The 21908-nt window shown below is 35.4% G+C and overlaps 1 protein-coding gene across 1 annotated transcript in view; it reads left to right on the top strand.

Annotated features, from left to right (window-relative positions):
- LOC150110452 (chloride channel protein 2-like) overlaps positions 1-21908 on the top strand; it is a 528627-nt gene that overhangs the window by 190780 nt on the left and 315939 nt on the right. Inside the window, exon 4 of the mRNA XM_090399378.1 lies at positions 134-262. Coding sequence (XP_090255504.1) covers positions 134-262 — 129 coding nt within the window. The remainder of the gene's footprint in view (positions 1-133; positions 263-21908) is intronic.

The following is a 21908-nucleotide window of genomic DNA, read 5'->3' as shown; positions in this document are numbered from 1 at the left end:
ATATTGCAATTTCTTCGATTTGTTTAATTTTTTGTTTTGTTTTGATACTGTATTTATGATGTAGAATATTCGATTCTCTATCTATATTTTTGAAATGATTTTTTTTTTTTTTTTTTTTTTTTTAAATTAAAAGCTCGTATCTGGCTATATCGTGATTTAGCTGATCATCCAGTACTTCAGTATCTTGCGTGGATAGCATTTCCCTTGACTCTTATCCTTTTTTCAGCAGGTTTTGTCCATATAGTAGCACCACAAGCCATAGGTAAACCTTTTATTCAGTATTTAAATCTATTATTTTTTAGAAAATATACAGTATGTCATGCAATATCTAAACTCTTATTAAGTCACCCTCTTCCATGAAAATCCATGGAGTTTTATGAAATGGTTACAGTTCAGCTGAATTAGTCCATGCCAAAAACACATTTTCTTAGCTTGTAAACTTGTAGTCAGAGTGCAGATACTTTTTTTGAAGATGGTAAAGAATACTTCATCCATTTAAAATTCTGCTCTGTTAATTTCTTTTTAACATAAGATGCAGCAGCAGCTACATTTTACTGTGAGAAATGGCAACTTCCCATAACAGTTTCCATTATTTTCTGTGACTGCTGATAATATTAATAAGAAGCACAGCTCCTTATTAACAATATCAGCAATTGCATAAAACACACAAAGTTAATTATTATAAATTGTTACATGCCCTTAGCTACCATCTCCTCCCCTCAATCAAATCTTTTATGCTTGCAAATTTCCTGAAGTGACTGCCATACCAGATTTTAGCTATGTAGGCAGGAAATGTTATCTGTGGTGACTTTCCTGAGACATGAGTTTTTAACTGCATTTGTAACATAGTAATTATTATAAGAAACATTTATTCACAAAAATAAATAATTTTATTATTGCAGATATTTCAGCCTGAAACTAACATGTTCAGTGTACAAGCAATCACAGGGTGAATAACATTCCTTTGTTCCAAGCTTCACTTTGTGATTGTGCTTGTTCACTGATGATGATGTGTTGTTAGCTTCAGGCCAAAATATTTATAATAACAAAATTATTTATTCTTGTGAATATGTGTTTTTTAATTCTCTAAGACATGGATATGCCACTCACCATTGATTGTACAAACATATGAACCTTCATTCCAATATTTTAGTCTGTTTCCAATTTTGGAGTTTTAGTGAATCTCATTATTTGCAGAAAAGAGGATGCACAGAAAGTGGACATTCATTCTTTCATTGTGCTCACTTACACTAAAGAAATCATGGCCTAACACTTGTTCTATACTTTATACCTATAGAAAAAAAAAAAAAAAAATTCAACCATCAAACAAAAATGAATTGAAAAAAAAATAATTTTCAAAAATGAAAATTGTTATATTGTGCAATCCTAATCATCTGCAGTCATTTTGTATCAGTAACTATTTTTTCCTCTTACATAGTACAGAATTAAAATATGAAAATGCCTCATGCTGTTTCTTTATCTGGTTTCCAGTACTTCAAGCAGTTCATATATCTATTGCATGACTTATCTGTATGTGCTTAACATTTGAAACAAATGTTGCTTTGTGAAAAGAGAGAGAGAATAAATTTTCTAGTTATTTATAATTATGTTGCTACAAGTAAATTGCAGTTTAGCATTTAAAGTTTTCTATACTGTGCAGTTATATATTAATATATATATCTGGTGTCTCACACATGACATTGCATAAGTGCATAGAAAATAAATATATATTGCAGATAATATCAATCACTTGGATAATAATTGTGAGTGATATGTATTTATAATTTTAGTATAAGTGCATTTAACTTTTAGAGCTGATAATGAAACAGTAGTTGCGATACAGGATGCATTAACCATCTTTATACATGGTTTAATTCAGTGTTTGAGATCATACTCCAGAACGAACTTTGTGAAATCAGTTTACTCCATGTTTTTTGGTCTGAAGATAATTATAGTTTGTATCAGTATAAGAATGTATTAAAGGAATTAACACTGATGAGGAACATAGAGAAAACTTTTCCCCATTACTGTGGAAATTTTAGGCAGTTGTAACTTAGTTTTGTTTTTGTAGCTTTCTTTCAATAATTGGTAATTTTTTGTTAATGAAAAATGTACTTTTATGAATACATCTATCTTGCAGACCACAATAAATGTGCATGGTATAGTCCATGCACCCGAGGTTTCCACCTCCAACTGGTTTGTAAATCTGATGCATTTGCTTAAGAAATAAATTGGATCACTCATCTTATGCAGTCCATTTACCAGATTCCTTTATAATGCAATCTCACACTTTGGAAAAGTATATGGACCTGCAGTTCTATGAAGGATGAACATCAAAATAAACATCTGGATAGCAAATAATGAACATTTACTATCTTGAATCAGAAACCTCAAGGTTTTGCAGACAATGCAGCCCTAGGCTTCTGGAATTATTATTATTGCACAGACATGGAGGATTTCCATGGAGGTTCAGATTCATCTTGGGAAGCACACACTGAACAATCCACTAGCTGTTTGCACAGTACTGCTCTTTCATACTTCTTTTGAACTCATTTACTAACAGAGCACTCATGACTGTCAACTCATTCCACCCATTCATCACTCTATAAGCAAAACGTTTAGTCCTCATAACCTCTCACTCTTACTCAATTTTTGTAGTGCCCCCCCCCCCCCCCTTGTCTATGTAGTGAAAATTTTCCTCTGCATCAGTCCTGTAAAACTTTTAGTAATTTATGTCTATATGATATAACTTCTCCCTATCTGTTTTTTTTTTTTTTTTTTTTCCAGTTGTCACCAATTTCTGTAACCCACAAATTTTCAATCTGTTCTTTATTTGAGCATATTCCATAGATCTTTTGGTCTGTGGCAGTATTATTCAACTGGTGGTATGTGCAAAAAGATATGGTGACAAGTGAATAATGGACTGCTGAATTTTTTAAATGTATGCCATTATGAAACATAAAATTTTCAACCCCCTCCAAAAAAGATAATTACAGTTGTAGCTATCTTTATCAATCTAGGAAAAGTTAATAAATTGTGTTGATTTTCGAATATTTTGTTTGTTCCACCTCTAAGCAGATAGTTATATATTTCTCAGAAGCTTAAAATTGCGAGTGATTTAGTAAAGAATTTAGTTGAGGATCGAGGATTTTGGGAAATTGAGAATTTAGTAAAGGGCTGCATTATTTGATGTAATTTGTGTCTTGAATGCCTGTTCACATAATATAATGTCACATCAACATTCCCTTTCATTTAGCTTCTTGTAATTTCTATTGCTACAATATTACAGTTATGTTTTTAGGCAAGCAATAAAATTTTTAATGCCATTTTGTTTGACATATTTATGTGAATCAGGATTTTCTTTCATTCTGTATTTAAAAAACAATTGTTGAGCAAATTGGGCATAAATTTGGCTCACTTTGGAGTCACATTTAGGTTTGAAATTAAGTAAAATAAAACCAGACATGACAAAGAAACTAATTACTCTCAAAATAGCTCATGTGTCACATTAAGTCGATTATTTTTATTAAATATTTGTTCAGATTCTCCCAATTTATTGCATTTAATTGTCATTGATTACAGTTAAATCATATTTTAATATACTATTTTATAGATAATTTTATATTGTAGATATTTTAATGAAATACCTATTTTGTCATGTCAGGCGTCATCTCCTTCCAGGAGATTGACTACCATGAGCTTCCACCATGTACGGTTTTGTGCTTCTCTCTTGCATTCTCCATAAGACAAAAAGGTCCCAGTCCTTGATGTATCCCATCCAATCTGTTCTTTGTCTTCCTTTTCTCTTTTTCCTTGTATCATTCCTTCTAAAAGTTTATTTTTGTAGGGATTCATGCCTCAGTATGTGACCAAGGTATGTGGTTTTCCTTTTCTTAAATGGTTTTCAACAGAGTCCTTTCTTCTCCGAATATCTCCAAATTAATTTTTTTGGCACTCCATGGGACTCTAAGGATCCACATTTCAAGGGCTTTTAGCTTATTTTCACAATATTTTGATATCAGGTTTCTGCTCCATATAGCAGTTGACTGTATGTAGTATTTGGAAAGCCTAATTCTTGTTTTTGTGTGAACTTCCCTTGAGGGCAGAATGTTTTTCATACTGATGAAAGTTGACTTTAAATTTTTCAGGAAATGACAACATATACTAAAATATTAATTAAAAAAACTTTAATCAATGCCTTCCAATATTTCAGCAGTGTTACATTGCCATCTTCTGGGAACATTAAACTATGATATGTGCATGCAGGCACTAACAAAAAGCCAATGAGGCTGAAGAAGGCAACTGCCGTTGGTCCTAGAGTTCTAAAGGTGCTCCCCAGTGGGCTAAATTGGGTTGTCTTGGCTGTTGGACTGATGTTCTAATATGTAAGCTTTCCAAATTTGGGGCAGTCCTCATGCATCCAAATTTGTTGAGATTTGTGAAGTTCTTTAGAGCTGAGGCTGATTTCACGAACAATCTTTCATATTTATATTTGCTATGGCGTAAATAATGTGATCCATTATAGGTGATAAATAACAGTGGAGATAGTGTACACCATTTTGGCACAACTGACTTAACATCAAACCATCTTCCTGTACCTCCTTCAATTCTAACTGCTGATTTACAACTCAGATAGAGGCTATATAATAGTCTTGATATAATGTATTTACACCATATAACTGGAGCATTTAGAATAGCTTTTGTCTTGGCACCTTGTCATATGCTTTTTCTAGATCTATAAAACTTAAATACAGATCCTTGTTATATTCCCATGATTTCTGAACTATTTCTTAAAATGAAAATCTGATCCCGACAACCTCTGTTTGACCTGAAACCAGCTTGTTCTTCTCCGAGTTTCTCTTCCACAATTTTTCTGAGCTGTTTCCCCAAGAATAATTGCATAAATCTTACCAGGAGCACTTGGTAGAGAAATTCCTCTGTAATTCTCACATTCAGCTCCCCCCCCCCCTTTTTTTTTTTTTTTTTATAGATGGGTACTATGATTGCTCTACTGCAATCATCTGGAATTTGACCCTCTGACCAGGCCTTCTGAATTGCAGTGTAGCCACTGTAAAACTTTTATACCTCCATACTTGAGCATTTCTGGTCAAATATTATATACTCCAGCTGCCTTTCCTCATTTCAGGTTTGTGAGATAGTTTTTTTCTACTTGAAGTATACAGATGTATATATATATTCCAGATGGCATTCCAGTTGAGTGGTTTTCTACCATCATGCTGTCACTGCTTGTTTCATTTAGCAATCTTTCAAAGTAATTACTCTATACATCTAGAATATCTTTATCCTTAGTTTTCAGGTCCCCTTTATCATCTTTAATTCCTTTTACAGTACTCTTTCCTCCATTTCTGAGTTTTTTTTCAATAGCCTCCAGAATACCACCTTCCTGGTATTTATTTTCTGTGTTCTTATTAAAGTCTAACCATGACTTTTGTTTGGCTAATTTTACACAGTGCTTTGCTTTCTTACATTTTTCTCTGTATTCTCTAAGAGCACAAGGTGACTTACTTGAAAGGAAGTTTTGATATGCTTTCTTCTTTTCCTTCACTGTCGCTTTAACTTCCTGAGTCCACCATGGAGTTCTGATTTTTCTCTCCTTATAGACAACCACATGACATGGCTCTCTGGCTGAATCAATTTTCTTTAGGGTTTGCCACTGAATCTTCTTCTTGTTTTAAAACTCTTTCAGTTTTTCTTGAATAATGTTACAGTTCACATCTGAAGCTGTTCAACTTTGATTCATTTCAAAACTTTCTTACACACACACACCCTTCTTTTCAATATGAAGTTCAATTTTATCCTGCTCAACTCTAAATAGTGAGTTGAGCAAGATAAAATTTCCTATTTCAAATCCTCTGTATACACTTGTGTCTTGAATCAGTGGGAAAACATCATCATGTGTCGTCTCTGTACAGGAGGTTGACTACCATGTCTCTCCACCAACTTTGTTCCTGTGCCTCTCTTGCACATCCTTCATATGCCAGATATGGCCAGTTCTTAAGATTGCTGCTCCAAATAATTCTTTGCATTCCTTGTTCCCTCTACTATTTCTTTCAGGACCACTTTTTGTAGGCTGTCATGTCTTAGCAAATATCCAAAGTATTTGGCCTTTCTTTTTCTTTTCTTTTTTTTTTTTTTGATAGTTTTAAGAATACTTCTTTTTTCTCCCATCATTTGTGTAACTTCTGCATTCATTTTCTTCTGAGTCCACGATGCCTTCGTAATTCTTAAAATTCACGTATCAAAAGCTTTGATTTTTGTATTCTGCTTCCTTTAATATTGTCCATGTGTCAGCCCCTTACAATAGTATTGACCATATATAGCATTTTGTGAACCTTATCCTCATTTTTATGCTCAAATCTCTAGATGTCAGGACATTTTTTCATTGTGTTGAATTTCTCTCTAGCTATTTTAGTTCTTCTTTTTATTTCTCTTGTGCTTCTTCCATCTTCTGTTATTAAAGTGCCGAGATACATAAATTTGTCTACTTGCTGAATAGGTATGTCATCTATTTTGATATCAATTTTAGGTTTAGATGTTGATGGTTTTTTTCCTGTTTATTGCCATGGTCTTGATTTTCTTGGGATTAAAAAGAAAATCATATTCCTCACTCATAACTCATACATTGTTAATTAGATTTTCTTGGTCGTTTTTATTTTCTGACAATAGAACTGTATCATCAGCATATCTTAGATTGTTTATGTTCCTTCCTTATATTGATACAATACTCCTTTTATGTTTTCAACTTCCTTGTATATTTCTTCAGTACATAAATTAAATTCTTTAGACATCTCATTGTCAACTCTTATTTGCTGCTGTTTGTTCCCAGTATAGATTTGTTAACAGCCTTATCTTTTTCGTCCATTCCAATTTTATTGAGGCACTTGATCAGTTTCACATGATTGATTGAATCAAAAGCTTTGGTGTAATGGGGTAATCCACAAAGCATATATGAATGTCTCCATTTTTTTCTAAATATCTTTCTATTATTGTTCTTAGAGTGAAATTAGTATCTCTTGTTCCATGTTTTCTTTGAATCCAAATTGATTTTCACCTTTTTCTCAGTTGAATTTTCTTTTGTTTCTTTGCAGAAGAATTTTTATCAGTATTTTAGCAACATCATGACTCATGATGCTAATTGTTCTATACTCTAAGCATTCTGTAGCATTGTGCTTTTTTGGAATGGGTATGAAGATAAGTGTCTCAGGTGTTTTGGGAGATATCCTGTGTTGTTAATTTGGTTACATACCATTGTCGAAGCATTTATGCCTATATTGTTGAGAGCTTTGATTTGATAACATGCTGTGATTTCATTGCTTCCTGCTGTTTTCTTGTCCTTTAATTCCTTTATTGCATTATATACTTCACTACCAAGAATATCAGGACCATCTAGGTTAGTTGTGTTATGTTTTTATTCTCTATATTCATAATATAGTTACTCTGTGCATTCTTGTCATCTTCTTAGTATTTCCTCCTTATTAATGATAGATTTACCATTTTAAAACATGTTACTCTCCATGCTTTTCCTTTTCTTATATGTCTCTTTCTTTATGTGCATTATCAGTTCTATCTCTCTGCATTTATCTGTATACCAGCCTTCCTTCTCTTTTCTGCATTCTTTTTTTATGAGTTGGTCACTCATCTTATAATCTTTGTTCTTCAGTGTTCTTCTTTCTTCCATCATATTGAGTATTTCCTTAGTCCACAGTTTCCTTTCATTTCTGTTTATCTGTTCAGTTCTGAATGCATCCCAGTTTTGTTGAGCTGTTTCCTTTGTTATACTTACCAAGTATAACCAAGTATAACAATGTGGATTACTTTATTAAAAAATAATCCACATTTTTACTGGCTTCTTTAAGAACACTTGTGTCATATTTTGGACTTGTCTTGCTCTTTTTTATGTTTTTCAATTTTAATCTTGCTGTTACCACCCACTACTGGATTATGATCAGAGTTGATGTGTGCTCCCAGATATATCTTTCCTTGTTTAGTGCAATTTTTAAATCTGTCCTTTATCATGATGTAGTTGATTTGGTTCCTTGTTAGTCTCCTAAATTCTTCTTGGGTATTGTTTAAACATTGCGTTAGTTGTCACAAGGCAATTTTCTTTACAAAACTGGATAAGTTTATCTACTCTGTCATTGTTGTGACCCAGAAAATAATAAGGTCCCATGTATCTTGAAGTTTTTTCTGATCGAACTTTGGTATTCTCATCTCTCCTGATTAGCAATATGTCATCTGATTTTGCTGAGGAAAATGCATTTTGAAGTTGCTCATAAAATTCATTCTTTTCATTCTCTTGGTGTTCTGTAGTGGGGCATATACTTGAATTATAATTATATTAAAAGGTTTGGCTGCAAGTTTCACCATTATTATTCTGTCATTACTGGGGCCAGTAGCCCAGCATGCAGTTGGCAGTGTTGTCCCTCATCACTATTGCTACACCATTTGTATGTGATTGGCCACCTGAATATACAATTGTGTGATTTTTTTTCTTTGAAATTTTCCAGCTTCTTTCCATCTTACTTCACTAAGTCTCATAATGTCTATTCTCATGTTTTCCATTTCTTGGAGAAGGATATCAAGTTTTCCAGATTGGTACAGTGTTCTGATCTTCCATGTTGCTCTTTTTAAGATTTTTTTTTTTCTATTAAGATCATATTTTTCTATTGCAAGTTTTTTCACTTGGTTATATTATAAATTAAAGATACCAAGAAATTATATACTGTACTTGGTTTAATCCTTTATCCAAGTGTAAGCAAACAAGTTTGCACTTGAACTATTTTCAGGACTGAGGCAACACGTAAATAAAAGCTTATGACTGTACATCACTTGCCTTAGTATCCCATAATGCAAAGCACATATTCTTATGGGTATGTATAATGCTATGCATTAGGGGAAGGGTCACTATCCAGAATGGTTTCGACCTTTTGAGGTCTCGTTGGTGGGAGTAAGATCCAATGGTGAGACCAAGGTTGAAGTAATGCAGAAGTCATATTTTCATATATGAGTTACCAAAGGGTGTTGTACTTTATTATTAGAATACTATCATTATACATACCCGTAAGGATATGTGCTTTGCATTATGGGATACTAAGGCAATTGATGTGAAGGCATAAGCTTCTATATACGAGTTACCCCAGTCCTGAAAATTGTTCAGGTGCAAACTTGTTTGCTTACACTTGGATAAAAGATTAAACCAAGTATATAATTTCTTGGTATCTTGCATTTATAGTATAATCAAGTGCAAAATCTTCCAACTACTATCTCTAATCCAGAGTATTCTAATAATAAGATGTGACACCTTTTGGCAACTCGTATATGAAAATATGACTTCTGCATTACTTCAACCTTTCACCTCTGGGTCTGGCTCCCACTGACAAGACCTCAATAAAGGTTGAAACTAGAAAAAAGTATATAATTTCTTGGTATCTTTAATTTATCATATTTCTCTACGTTTATAGATTTCATTGTTTTCTTTAATTTTATTGTTACTTTAATGACGACAGGATTATGATCCGATCCAATATCAGACCTAAGGTATGTTTTGGCTTGTAAGATGTTATTCTGGAATCTTTTTTTTTTAATCATTACATAGTTAATCTGGTTCCTATAGTGTCTCCAGGACTTTTTTATCTGTAAAGTCTTCTAGGAGGTTAGCTAAATAAATTATTTGTTATTATCAGATTTCATCATTTTCTTCGCTATCTTTAGATGTTATACTTCTAAATAAATCCACTACAAATCTGCAAGATTCCCTGACTAAATTGAATAATTGTTATAATAGATATGGTATGAAGGTCAGCAATAACAAAACAAAGACAATGAAATAGACAGAAGCATTGAAAATATCAACTGCATTGTGAATGGAGAACCTATAGAACAAGTAAAACATTTCGGCTACTTAGGCACGATTTTTAGTGAAGATGGTAAATTAAATATGGAAAGAGACAACAGAATCAACAAAGCTGGTATGATAGGAAGTCAACTGAATAAATTTATATGGAATAAGAGAGAAATTAGTCAAACCACTAAATCAGCTGTATACAAGACAGTGTTCAAACCAATTTTAACTTATGGATCTGAAAGCGGGGTTAGAAGTAAAACACTTGACCAAAGACTAGAGACCATAGATATGAGAGTCCTGCATGAACAGATGGCATCAATAGCAATATCATATTAAAAACAAAGATATTATGAAAGAACTTGACATTGTTAGCTTTCAGGAATGTGTTTGCGGAGCTAATCTCAGGTGGTATGGTCACTTAACCTCCCTACCGGCAAAGTGGATGAAATAGTGAGACCAAATTGCACTTCTTATCCATGTTATTCAATGGGTGTTACAGAATCATATCCAGATTTAGCCGGACATCTATAGATATCGTGTCGGTTGGGGGATTAAACAGAATGGGAGAAAAAAAGATTAGCAAAACAAGTTTTCTTTGCCAGGTTGGCAGGAAAAAGACCCAGAGGAAGACCAAGATATAAATGAATTGATATGGTTAAAAGTGCCTTAAAAAATAGAAATATAAGATCTTATAATGTTGAAGTCTTGATAGGTAACAGGTTGATTTGGAGGAAAATTGTATTGGGTTGGTAATGAGTTCGTTCGATTTATGCGTTAGTACAAGTTTACGCCGCTTCGCCTGTCGCTATTATTTTGCTACCGCGCAACGCTATTGCGCAATTGAAAGACGACATTTCACATAACCTTTCAGTGAATTTTCGTTTGGCCTACTTCAGTTGCGTGTGTGTTACATATTTTTAGAAATGGAAGGAAATAATGTACATTACTGGCATATTTTGCTGTTTTATTTCAAAAAAGACAAACGAGCTGCAGAGGCCCATAAAATAATATGAAGCATATATGGGGATGGTGCCTTAACAGAACGCGTATGCCAAATTCCATTCTGGAGATTTCGGCGTTAGTAATGCGCCTTGTGCCAGTTGCCCGACTGAGTTTGATTTGATTATTGTGAAGGATATCGTCGACAAAAATCCATCACAAACAGTGCTGGTGATTGCTGCAGTACTGAACATATCCCATACAAGCATCGAAAACCATTTGCACAAGCTGGGATATTTTTTCAAAACTCAATGTTTGAGTGCTGCATGAATTGACTGAGGCCAATATGACTGCTCGCATATCCATCTGTGATTTGCTGCGACATCACTAAGAAAACAACCCATTTTTGAAGCGGATGATTACGGGAGATGAAAAATGGCTTGTGTACGATAACGTGGTACATAAAAGATCATGGTGGGCACAAGAGCGAACTGCTGCAAACAACCTCGAAAGCAGGATTGCACCCAAAGAAGATCATGCTCTCTGTGTAGTGGGATTATAAAGATGTTGTCCACTACAAGGTGTTACCGTCAGGCAGAACGATTGATTTAACTGTCTATTTCTCACAGTTAATGCGACTGGCCCTTGCAATTAGCACAAAACGTCCTGAATTGGCAAATCGGAAAGGCGTTGTCTTTCACCACGATAACGCCAGACCCCACACATCGTTAACAACCTGAAGTAAATTGTTACGTCTTGGCTGGGATGTTTTGCCGCATCCTCCATATTCACCGAACCGTGAATACAGAACACGTATGCCAAAAGTGGTTTGCCAAATTCCATTCTGGAGATTTCGGTATCAGTGATGCACCTTGTGCTGGTCACCCGCCTGAGGTTGATTTTGGTGTTGGCGAAAAACTGATCCAGTCAGTTTTTCGCCAGCAATCCTCAGGAGTTTTATGAACGTGCCATGATAAAGTTGGTGGACAGATGACAAGAGGTCATTGATAAAGAGGGTCAATATATAACTGACTAGTATGTATTATATATATTAAATGGAATGTGTTTCATTCCACTCTGAAAAACTGAACGAACTTATTTGCCAACCCAATAGATAGGAAGTTTGGAATGATGTAAATTTTTTTGTAGTACTATCATATCTTCTACACCCCTTGAGGATACATGGCTGGAATTTGATGATGATGGTTGTCTTCACGGAACTATATTAATCTTTCTCCTCTTGGATTTCTGCCCCAGGCCTTGGTTTCCCATGCAGGAAGAAATCTTTTCTGAGCCTGCTTTAGTGTTTAGATCTCCCAAAATGCTAGTTTTATCATCTGATTTGCCATTGTTAAGGGGCATTTTTAATGTCTTCATAGAAGTGGTAATCATTTCCTACGTCCTACTCTGTTGTTTAGATCTTCGACAAAGACCAACTTTTCCTTTTTTTTTTTTTGTGTGTGTGTGTGTGTGTGTGTGAGAGAGAGAGAATACTGCCTTCTCTAATGCTTCAAAAAATTCTTCCACCTCTTTCAAAACACAAATAAGTCTCATTGTCCATTTCTCCTTTCTGATATTAGCCCACATCACTCTACTTGATATTGCCTGCCATTTAAGAAAATTATCCTCATATCCTCTGTTGGGGGTTTGTTCCAGTAGCTGACTGTTTGCTGTTTGCCCTGGTTCCTTGATGAAAAGAATGGGGTCTTCTTTACCATCATTGGTTGTACCAGCATTTTGAGTTATGGTTTAAGTCAAGAATACAATTTGGTTGACTAACTCCTCAATTGCCAGCCATCCTCATTTGTTCACTATCCAGATAGATACCCAACAGGGTGCACTGTGAGAAGGTTAGGTCAGAAGCCCTGGTTGGTTCTCTACATTCCCCAAAAAGGCCATGTGGAGGTCTCTTCCCAGTTATCCAGCCTTAACTTAATAATAATTATTATTATTATTATTATTCAGGCCTCCAAGGAGTCAAAAGACTCATCGAGGGAGGTCCTTTCTAAGACATAAAGTCTGTCAAGACTCATCGAGGGGAAGTCCCCCCCTGAGAAACACAAAGTTTATCATACCACTCCTTAAACCCACTGACCATTCTCGCTCCCACCACTCCATCAGGCAATGCATTCCACGGCTCAACCACCCTCCACACAAAGAAACCACTCCTTACCCTCTTGCTCACAGTTTCCTTTCGTAACTTCCAGGGATGGCCTCTTGTCATCACTCCTTCCCGCTGATCAACCAAGCGAAAGAACTCCCCAGTGTCAACCCTGTAACCACCTCTCAACAGTTTAAAAGTCTCAATCATATCACCTCTCCTTCTTTTATCCACCAAACTCTGCAGTCCACATTCTCTCAGCCGATCCTCATAACTATCCTTGTACAGTCCTGAAACCATCTTTGTCATCCGTCTTTGTATCCTTTCCACGGTTAATTTATCCCCTTCAAATCCTGGGGACCAAATCTGAGAACAATAGTCCAAGTGTGGTCTGATCAGAGACTTATACAACGGAATGATAACCCTCTTATCTCTGCAGGTCAGTGTCCTTCTCATAATAGCAGCAATCCTCTGTGTTACCTTCACCACCTTTGCAATATGTCCCCTAAACTTCAGGTTTCTATCAATCATCAACCCCAGATCTCTTGTCTCCCCTACTTCCTCCAGTATAACTCCTCCCATAGAGTATGCAGCATCCCATCGATGTTTCCCAAACCTCAAGACCTTACATTTTGCTGCATTAAACTGACATCCCCATTCATTTGCCCATCTATCTAGCTTATTTAAATCCTCTTGCAGGGCTACCACATCTGCACTATTACTAATAATCCTTCCAAGCTTCGCATCATCCGCAAACAACTGAATATCCCCCTGCAATCCACTGGCTATGTCATTGATATAAAGGTTAAACAATATAGGTCCTAGTACTGAGCCCTGTGGGACCCCACTTGTAACCCTCTGCCTCCTGGAAACTGCTCCACCATACACAACTCTCTGATACCTATCAGACAGCCAATCCTGAATCCAGTTGACCAATCTGACATCCAGACCCATGTGCTGCAACTTAAATATCAGCTTATCATGTGGCACCCTGTCAAATGCCTTCGCCAAGTCTAAGAAAATTGCAGTATATGCCTTTCCCTCATCTAATGCTCTTGTAACTTTATTATAAAAGGCTAGCATATTGATAAAACAAGAGCGTCCTTTCACAAATCCATGTTGATTCTCACAGATAACATTACCCTCATCTGCCCAATGCTGTACACGGTCCCTCACTACTTTCTCCAAGATCTTAACAACTACTGATGACACACAGACTGGCCTATAATTAGACACTTCCAGTCTGTTACCACCCTTATGCAATGGCACTATCTTACCTTCCTTCCATTCCCTGGGCACCTTTGCCAAAGCCAGACTTTCATTGAAAAGCCACGTTAAAGGTATTGTCAATTCCCTAGCACATTCTTCAATAAGGTATCAAAAATTTTCAAATTTGGTTTTGGTGGTACAAGTATTTTTAAAAAAAAAAAAAAAAGGTTTAGGAAATGCTTGTCTACAGAATATTCCCATAGACCTTTTTTTTTTTTTTGTTACTTATTCCTAGATCTTCCTAGGAATGAGAAAGAGGTTTCACCTCTTTCTCATTCCTAGGAAGCCAAAATGACTAGATTTTTTGTGCATAGTGGTCCAGATGTAGTAATCCGTATCTAAGCTTCATAAAGGATATAATAACTTCCCCATTTCTGCTTGTGTCTTCTGCAATACAATAACCATTCCCATTGTGCTTGATAATCTTCTTTTCATCTAAAAATGATAACCCTGTAGTTTTGCCACATTATGCTAGCAGCTATTCTTCCCACCATACAGTGCTTCCATTTAAATCATCCTGAAAGATCTCTACAATGAGCAGGCATTTGAATATCTCCTTTCAGATTATTTCTTGTATTATAAATGCACAACTTAAATAGCAGTTGCCCGAGTATATAACTCTGCAACGTACCACTAGGCACTTGAATTCTACTCCACCATAGACTCTCTGATGTTTGTCCATCAGCCACTCTAATATATGTTAAAAATATAAAATATACAAGTACTATTAGGAATAAGATAAATAAAATTGGAATAACATATACAAGTACTATCAAGAGTAGTTTAAGAATTTCAAAAAAATAATAATAATAATAATATAAATAAAAATTAAAGATTACTATAAAGCCTTTATCCATAGGCCAAACCTAAATTGGAATGGCTGCCTAAAATTATATCAGGTAGGTTTATGGCAGCATTGAGTTCAGTGATCGTGAAATCTGAGTTAATCATATTTTGTTTCTCACTTCAGGTTCTAAATATCTTATTTTTTGGGTGGTAATTTTCTATTCAGCAGTAGCTAGTGAGCAATTTGATTAGCTGTTACCTGTGGATGCTTATTTGACTTAGTGAAATCATTCCTAATTCTGTTAATAAAGTTCCATGTTTTTCTGCTACTGTAAGTCATGTCAAGGGCTTCTATTTCTTTTTTCCATAAGGAACGCTTTTCCTCTGACATATCAGAGCATAATTTAATTAAAGTAATTATTGGAATTAATGAGTGTAATTATTGATGACCTTGGAATATTTGGTACAGTGCTTTAGTATAAGAAACGTCAGAGGTAATAGACTAAGAAAGGATGGCCGAAGGCAGTGCACTGCCAGAGATTGCAGGATAAATCACATAGCATTTAAAGGGATGACTAAAATCATTACTGTTATTACTGTACAGGAATCTGAAGGATCATATTGGGAGGCCCAAACTAACAATTATTCACACAATACTTATCATACCTCTTCTTAAACTCATTCAGTGATGAAGCATGTGTTCTTTCCTTACTGTCCTTACAGTAATTTTTCTAGCATGCATCTTATACTATTCATGTATCTGGTCAAGCTGGCCATCTTATACAGTGACAATATAAGATGAAAAGTGAAATTATGAAGTTGGTGTATTGACTACTTAATTTAATGTTGAAAGTTTTTTTCACTTGGTTATACTATAAATTAAAGAAATTATATTTTAATCCTTTAATCAAGTGTAAGCAAACAAAGTTTGCACATAAATTATCTTCATGACTGGGCTATTTGTATATAGAGGCTAATGACTTCACATCAATTGCCTATAATGCTATGCATTATTTGAAGGGCCACTACCCAGACCAGTTTTGCTCTTTATCGAGGTAGGTTAAAGTGAAGGAATACCTCTCCAAAAACTCTGATCTACCAGATCACTACTAAACTCATCACTCCTGACTTGAATCATTCCATGGCAGGAAACTCAGTAGTGGCTCCACTCAGTGATAGGCAAAAGCCTGCCATCAAGTAGTGCTTCTCTACTCACCAAGAAGCAAGCAAACCCAAAGACAAACATTATTAAATGTCATCAGTGGGATCCAGACCCAGGTGGAATTCCAAGGTTAAAGTAATGCAGAGGTCATATATTTCCCATATACAAGTAATCAAAAGGTGTCACACCTTTATTATTAAAATATTCTGGATTAATGATCGATGTTGAAAGGCAACTGATGTGAAGTCATTAGCCTCTATGTACAAGGAGCCCAGTCGTGAAGATACTTCACTTCTCATGCAAACATTGGTTAAAGGATTAAACCAAGAATATAATTTCTTGGCATCTTTAATTTATAGTATAACCAAGTGAAAAAATCTTTCACCTTCAGTAACCAAGTAATCCTATAAGTTACCTTGCCACCTAATCAAGGTAACTATTAACTTCTACTTCATTACTTCTTGTTAGTGTGTTCTTGAATAACCAAGTAGTCCTATTAGTTATCTTGCTATCTTAGCAATATGTCCTCTGAACTTCACCTTCCTATCTGCTGACATCTGCAGATCTCTAGCTTCATTAGTTTTCTAGAATACAGTTCCATCGATGTGACATCATTGTAATCTTTTTATTGCAAAATGTGTAACTTTATATTTACATGATAAACTGGCATCCATTGTGTAATGCCCATACTATACTGTCAAGACTATTTAAATCATCTTGAAGATGCCTTGATTAACTACATCAATTATCTTAGTATCTCATAATGCAAAGCACACCCTCTTTTGGATATGTATAATGCTACACATTATAAGAAGGGCCAGTACACAGACTGGTTTCAACCTTTATTGCGATATGTTTAGGTGTAGGGACCACTCTAAAAACTCAGTGATCTTCAGGATCACTCTAAATCTCACTGAGTGACCCTAAAGGATCGCTACTAAACTCATGACTCCTGATCTGATCTGAATCACTCCAGGACAGGGAAACTGGGTGGTTCAGGAAACCTGCCAAAACCTGCCACTGAGTAGAGCTTTTCTACTCCTCAGGAAGTAAAATAAACCCAGTGATGAGCATCAATAAATGTCATCAGTGGTAGCTAGACCCAGAAGAGATACCAAGGTTGAAGTAATGCAGAAATGATATCTTTTCCATATACAAGTAGGGAAAATAAGGTGTTACACCTTATTTAATAATAAGGTGTATCACCTTATTATTAAATTACTCTTATTAATTAAATTACTAGATGAGAGATAGATGTGGAAATTTTTTTCACTTGATTATACTATAAATTAAAGATGCCAAGAAATTATATTCTTGGTTTAATCGTTTATCCAAGTGTAAGTAAACAGTTTGCATGTGAACCTTGGTATCTTTTTGAGTCTGTCTCCCACTGATGAGAACTCAATAAATGTTGAACTGGTCTGGGTAATGGCCTTCCCATAATGCATAGCATTATACACGTCCAAAAGGAGATGATGTACTTTGCTTTATGGGATACTGAGGCAAGTGGTGTGGAGTCATTAGCCTCTGTATACAAGTAGCACAGTCGTGAAGATAATTTATCATCTCTTCTTCTTCTTTCTTCCATCATCTATGTGGATGACGAGGCCGAATGAACTCTTTCCACTTCTATCTGTCCCTGGATAGTCCGAACAATTCTGTCCAGTTTGGTGTCGCTTGTTGTGATTTGGTTTTCAGATCCTCTTTTATTTTACCTATCCATCTAATTCTGGGCCACCCTTTGGATCTTTTACCTTCCATTGTTGTATTCAGGGCTTTAGCTGGTAGTCTTTCTGTTCCCTTTCTGGTCACATGGCCAAACCATCGCAGTCTTCTTTCTTGGATTTTGTCTATTATTGTTATTTCTTGTTTTAGTTGTTTCCTTATGTCTTTTCTTTTCTTAGTCTATCCAACAGAGGTACTTCAAGTAATCTACTTAGCCATCCCATTTCAGTAGTTAATAATTTTTTCTCTTCAGCCTTTTTGAGATTCCAGCATTCACTTCCATAGAGGAGTATTGGGAGGACCATTGTTTCATAGATTCTTACTTTTGTTACTTGTTTGATGTCTCTTGACTTCCGTATTTTATTAAGTTGTCCAGTACTCGATAACAGCTCCAAGGTTTCTGCCTGTTCTAGATTCTTACTATCAATTTCAATTTCCAGATTGGTGCTTCTTTTTCCTATTTACATAATCTTTGTTTTGTCTATATTTATATTTAATCCAAATTTTATACATTCTTCCTTTATTTTATCAGAAATTTGCTGTAGATTTTCTTCTGTGGTTGCAAGTAATGCAATGTCGTCTGCAAATTTTAAATTTGTTACATTTTCCCCATATATTTTGATTCCGGAGTCTTCATTTTTTAAGGCCTTACTGGTTGCTTCTTCCAGTGCAAGATTGAACAGGTCTGTTGACAGATTTCATCCCTGTCTTACTCCGCTCTCTGTGTGGAACCAGTTGATTAAGGTGTCCTCCATTCATACTGCAATTTCAGATTTATCATGCATATTCTTTATTATTCTTATAGTTTTGTTGGGAATTCCAAATTCTTCCATAGTTTTCCATAGTTCTCTTCTACGGATTGAATCAAATGCTTGACGAAAGTCTGTGAAATTTATGTAGCAACTTTGGTTTTACTCTAGTGTCTTTTCTGTTAGCTATCTTAAGGTGAATAGTTGATCAATTGTGTTTCGTCCTGATCTGAAACCTGCTTGTTCTTCTCCTAGTGCTAGTTCTATATATTGCTAAATTTGTTTTTGGAGTACTTTCGTAAAAACCTTACTTGGAATACTGAGGAGGCTAATGCCTCTGTAATTATTGCATTCTGTTTTACCTCCTTTTTTTGTATATAGGAGTTATAACTGATTTGGTCCAATCAATAGGCCCTGCTTCATTTTTGTAGATCATGTCAAATAATGTTTTTAATGCTTCCAAAAGTTGTTCCTGTTCTGCTTTTATGAATTCTGCATGTATTTGATCAATACATGCAGAATTCAGGATAAGCGCCTCCATAGTGCAATTCGAAGAATGATGGTACGTTGTGCCCTTCGATTAGAAAAGGCCTAAGTTCGATTCTCGTCATGATGGGAGGAATCTTTATATGGACGTTTTCAGTCAAAGGTGAGTTAGCCGATCTCTTATGGAGGTAGCAGGGTTTTTTTCTCCCGGAAACTCGGGTTTTTCATCCTGCACACAGACAAATCGGCCCTTCAGAACACATGCAATTTACAGGAAAAAAAATACTAGCTGTGGTAGTGGCCAGTAGACGATGTTGATGATTGGTAGTAGAGGTTCGGTGGAGATGGAGAGATGTACAATAGGTGTCACGAATAATAATAATAATAAATACCAGGTGCTTTTCTAGTTTTAAGTTTTTCTATGCTGTGTGCTATTATTTCTGTGATAAAGATATTTGTTTCATCTTCCATTTCAGTGGCTGGAATAGTAATATCCTGGGAGCTGTTTTTATTATATAAGTCTCTAAAGTATTCTTCCTATCTGGCCATTCTTTTTGTTTTACTTGCAATTAGTTGTCCCTCTTTGTTTTTGATCATTATCATTTTTGTTGTCATGTCTTACTAATTTGGTCTATTTGTTTATATAATCCATGGAAGTTATTTTCTTTTGATAGCTTCTCTGCCATTTTGCATTTTTCTTCTAACCAGTTATTCTTGTCCCTTTTAACTAGTTTTCTAATTTCTCTGGTTAATCTATTATATTCATTTCTGTTATAGTTCTGTTTTAGTTTCATTGTTTTTCTTTGATCGCTTAACCTTTTTACTTCATTCGAGATATAATCCTTTTTACTTTCTCTTTCTGTGTAACCTATTGTATTTTCTGCCGATTTTAATATTATTTCCTTTAATTTGCACCCAATGTTCTTCGATGTTTATACATTCTGTTTTGGTAGTTCCTTCAGATTTTTATCTAGTTTTAGTTGATATTTTCTTAGAATATTGTTGTCTTGTAGTTTTTTTTTACATTCAGTCTCCTTTTGACTCTGAAAGTGCTTTCAGATTTTAACTTTATTCTTAGGTTTGCTAAGCAAAATCCATATTCTGCAGAGAAGGATCTGCAATTTAGGATACTTGATTTCCATCTTTGGTTTACAATAATATAGTCTATCATATTCTTGGTTTGTCTGTCTGGTGATATCCATGTCCATTTTCTTTGGGGTTTTGGTTGTTTAAAAGAGTGTTGGTTACTGTTAGTCTATTATTTGAGCAGAAGTTTAGCACTCTTTCGCCACGTTCATTGCTTTCTCCATACCCAAACTTTCCAATTTACTCTTGGCCAGGTAGCCCAGTCTTTGCCTACTTAAGTTTAAGTAGGCAAAGTTTAAGTCCCCATTACAATTAGGAGATCTTGACTTGATGCCTGCTGTACTGCTTTTTGCAAATCTATATAGAACTCAATGTCTTCTTCTGATGATGTCGAAGTTGGTGAGTATACTTGAATAATAGTCAGTGATCCAATTGATGTTTTAAATCTTGCTTTAATTATCCTAGGTGAGATAGGATTGTGACAATAGAGAGTTTTGAGCCTTTGGTCTTAACATAAGTGCTACTCCCTCTTGGTGTTTGTTTGTTGTCCTCCCTACCTGAAGTTAAGATTTTGTGCTGTCCATGGTGGAATTCTCCTTTTCCAGTCCATCTGGTTTTGCAGAGTCCAATCACTTCCCATCGGTAGTTGTCTAATTCATGCAGTAGTATTTCCAATGCTCCTTCCTGGTGAAGCGTTCTTACATTCCATGTTCCTATGCTTGTTATGTTTTTCCTGTCTATTAGGTGATGTTTTGTTCCAGTAACATATTTTTCACCTTCACTATCTTGGTTCCCTAATAGTGGAGACGACCCTCGTTTGACCAGGCGATGGTCGAGCCGGCATGTATCTTTAGATTGGTTAGAGTTCATTCGGTTTCAGTGGTTAAGTTTCGTTAAGTGTCAACCACCACTCCTTGACATGAATTTGGCCACTCCTAACATGAAATACAGACTCTGTTTGCAGCTGATTCACCAAATACAGTCGCTGCTTGAGATCGCCATATCTGGCTACCCTCACTTAGTTTAGCCTGTGGGTCGACACAGTTTATCGGGGTGTTGCCGCTACCAGTTTACAGTAGCTTCTTGGAGCCATAAATGAGAGTTGGGTGTCCAGTGAGAACCAATCTTTCTGAACCACAATTATGTGTGACCGTCCAAGTGGAGAGGTACTCTCTCCTTGATACCCCCTGCTACTGAGGCAAGTGTTGTGAAGTCATTAGCCTCTGTATACAAGTAGCCCAGTCGTGAAGCTAATTCATGTACAAACTTTATTTGCTTACACTTGGATAAAGGATTAAACTAAGAATATAATTTCTTGTCATCTTTAATTTATGCTTAATCAGTCTTATTGCATTTTGAAAGTTTATTTTTCACTTGGTTAGAGTATAATAAAATTAGTTTAATCCTTTATCCAAGTGTGAGCAAACAAAGTTTGCGCCTGAAAGTATCTTCAGACTAGTATCAACTGAAGATACTTTCAGGTGCAAACTTTGTTTGCTCACACTTGGATAAAGGATTAAACTAATTTTATTATACTCTAACCAAGTGAAAAATAAACTTTCAACATCTTTCTCTAAATCCAGAGTAATTTATTAAAAAAGGGTGGCACACCATTTGGCAACTCCTATAGGTAGCGATAACCTGCTAATGCTTCTGCCTGGTATCTCCACTTGGGCCTGGCTCCCACTGAAGAGACCTCAATAAAGGTCGAAACTAGTCTGGGTCAACTGAAGATACTGA

The sequence above is a fragment of the Typopeltis vanoorti genome, chromosome 1 (assembly GCF_054136105.1).
Source record: "Typopeltis vanoorti isolate ZY-2024b chromosome 1, IOZ_Tvanoo_1.0, whole genome shotgun sequence".
Taxonomy (NCBI): Eukaryota; Metazoa; Arthropoda; class Arachnida; order Uropygi; family Thelyphonidae; genus Typopeltis; species Typopeltis vanoorti.
This window is presented reverse-complemented; position numbering and strand designations above follow the sequence as displayed.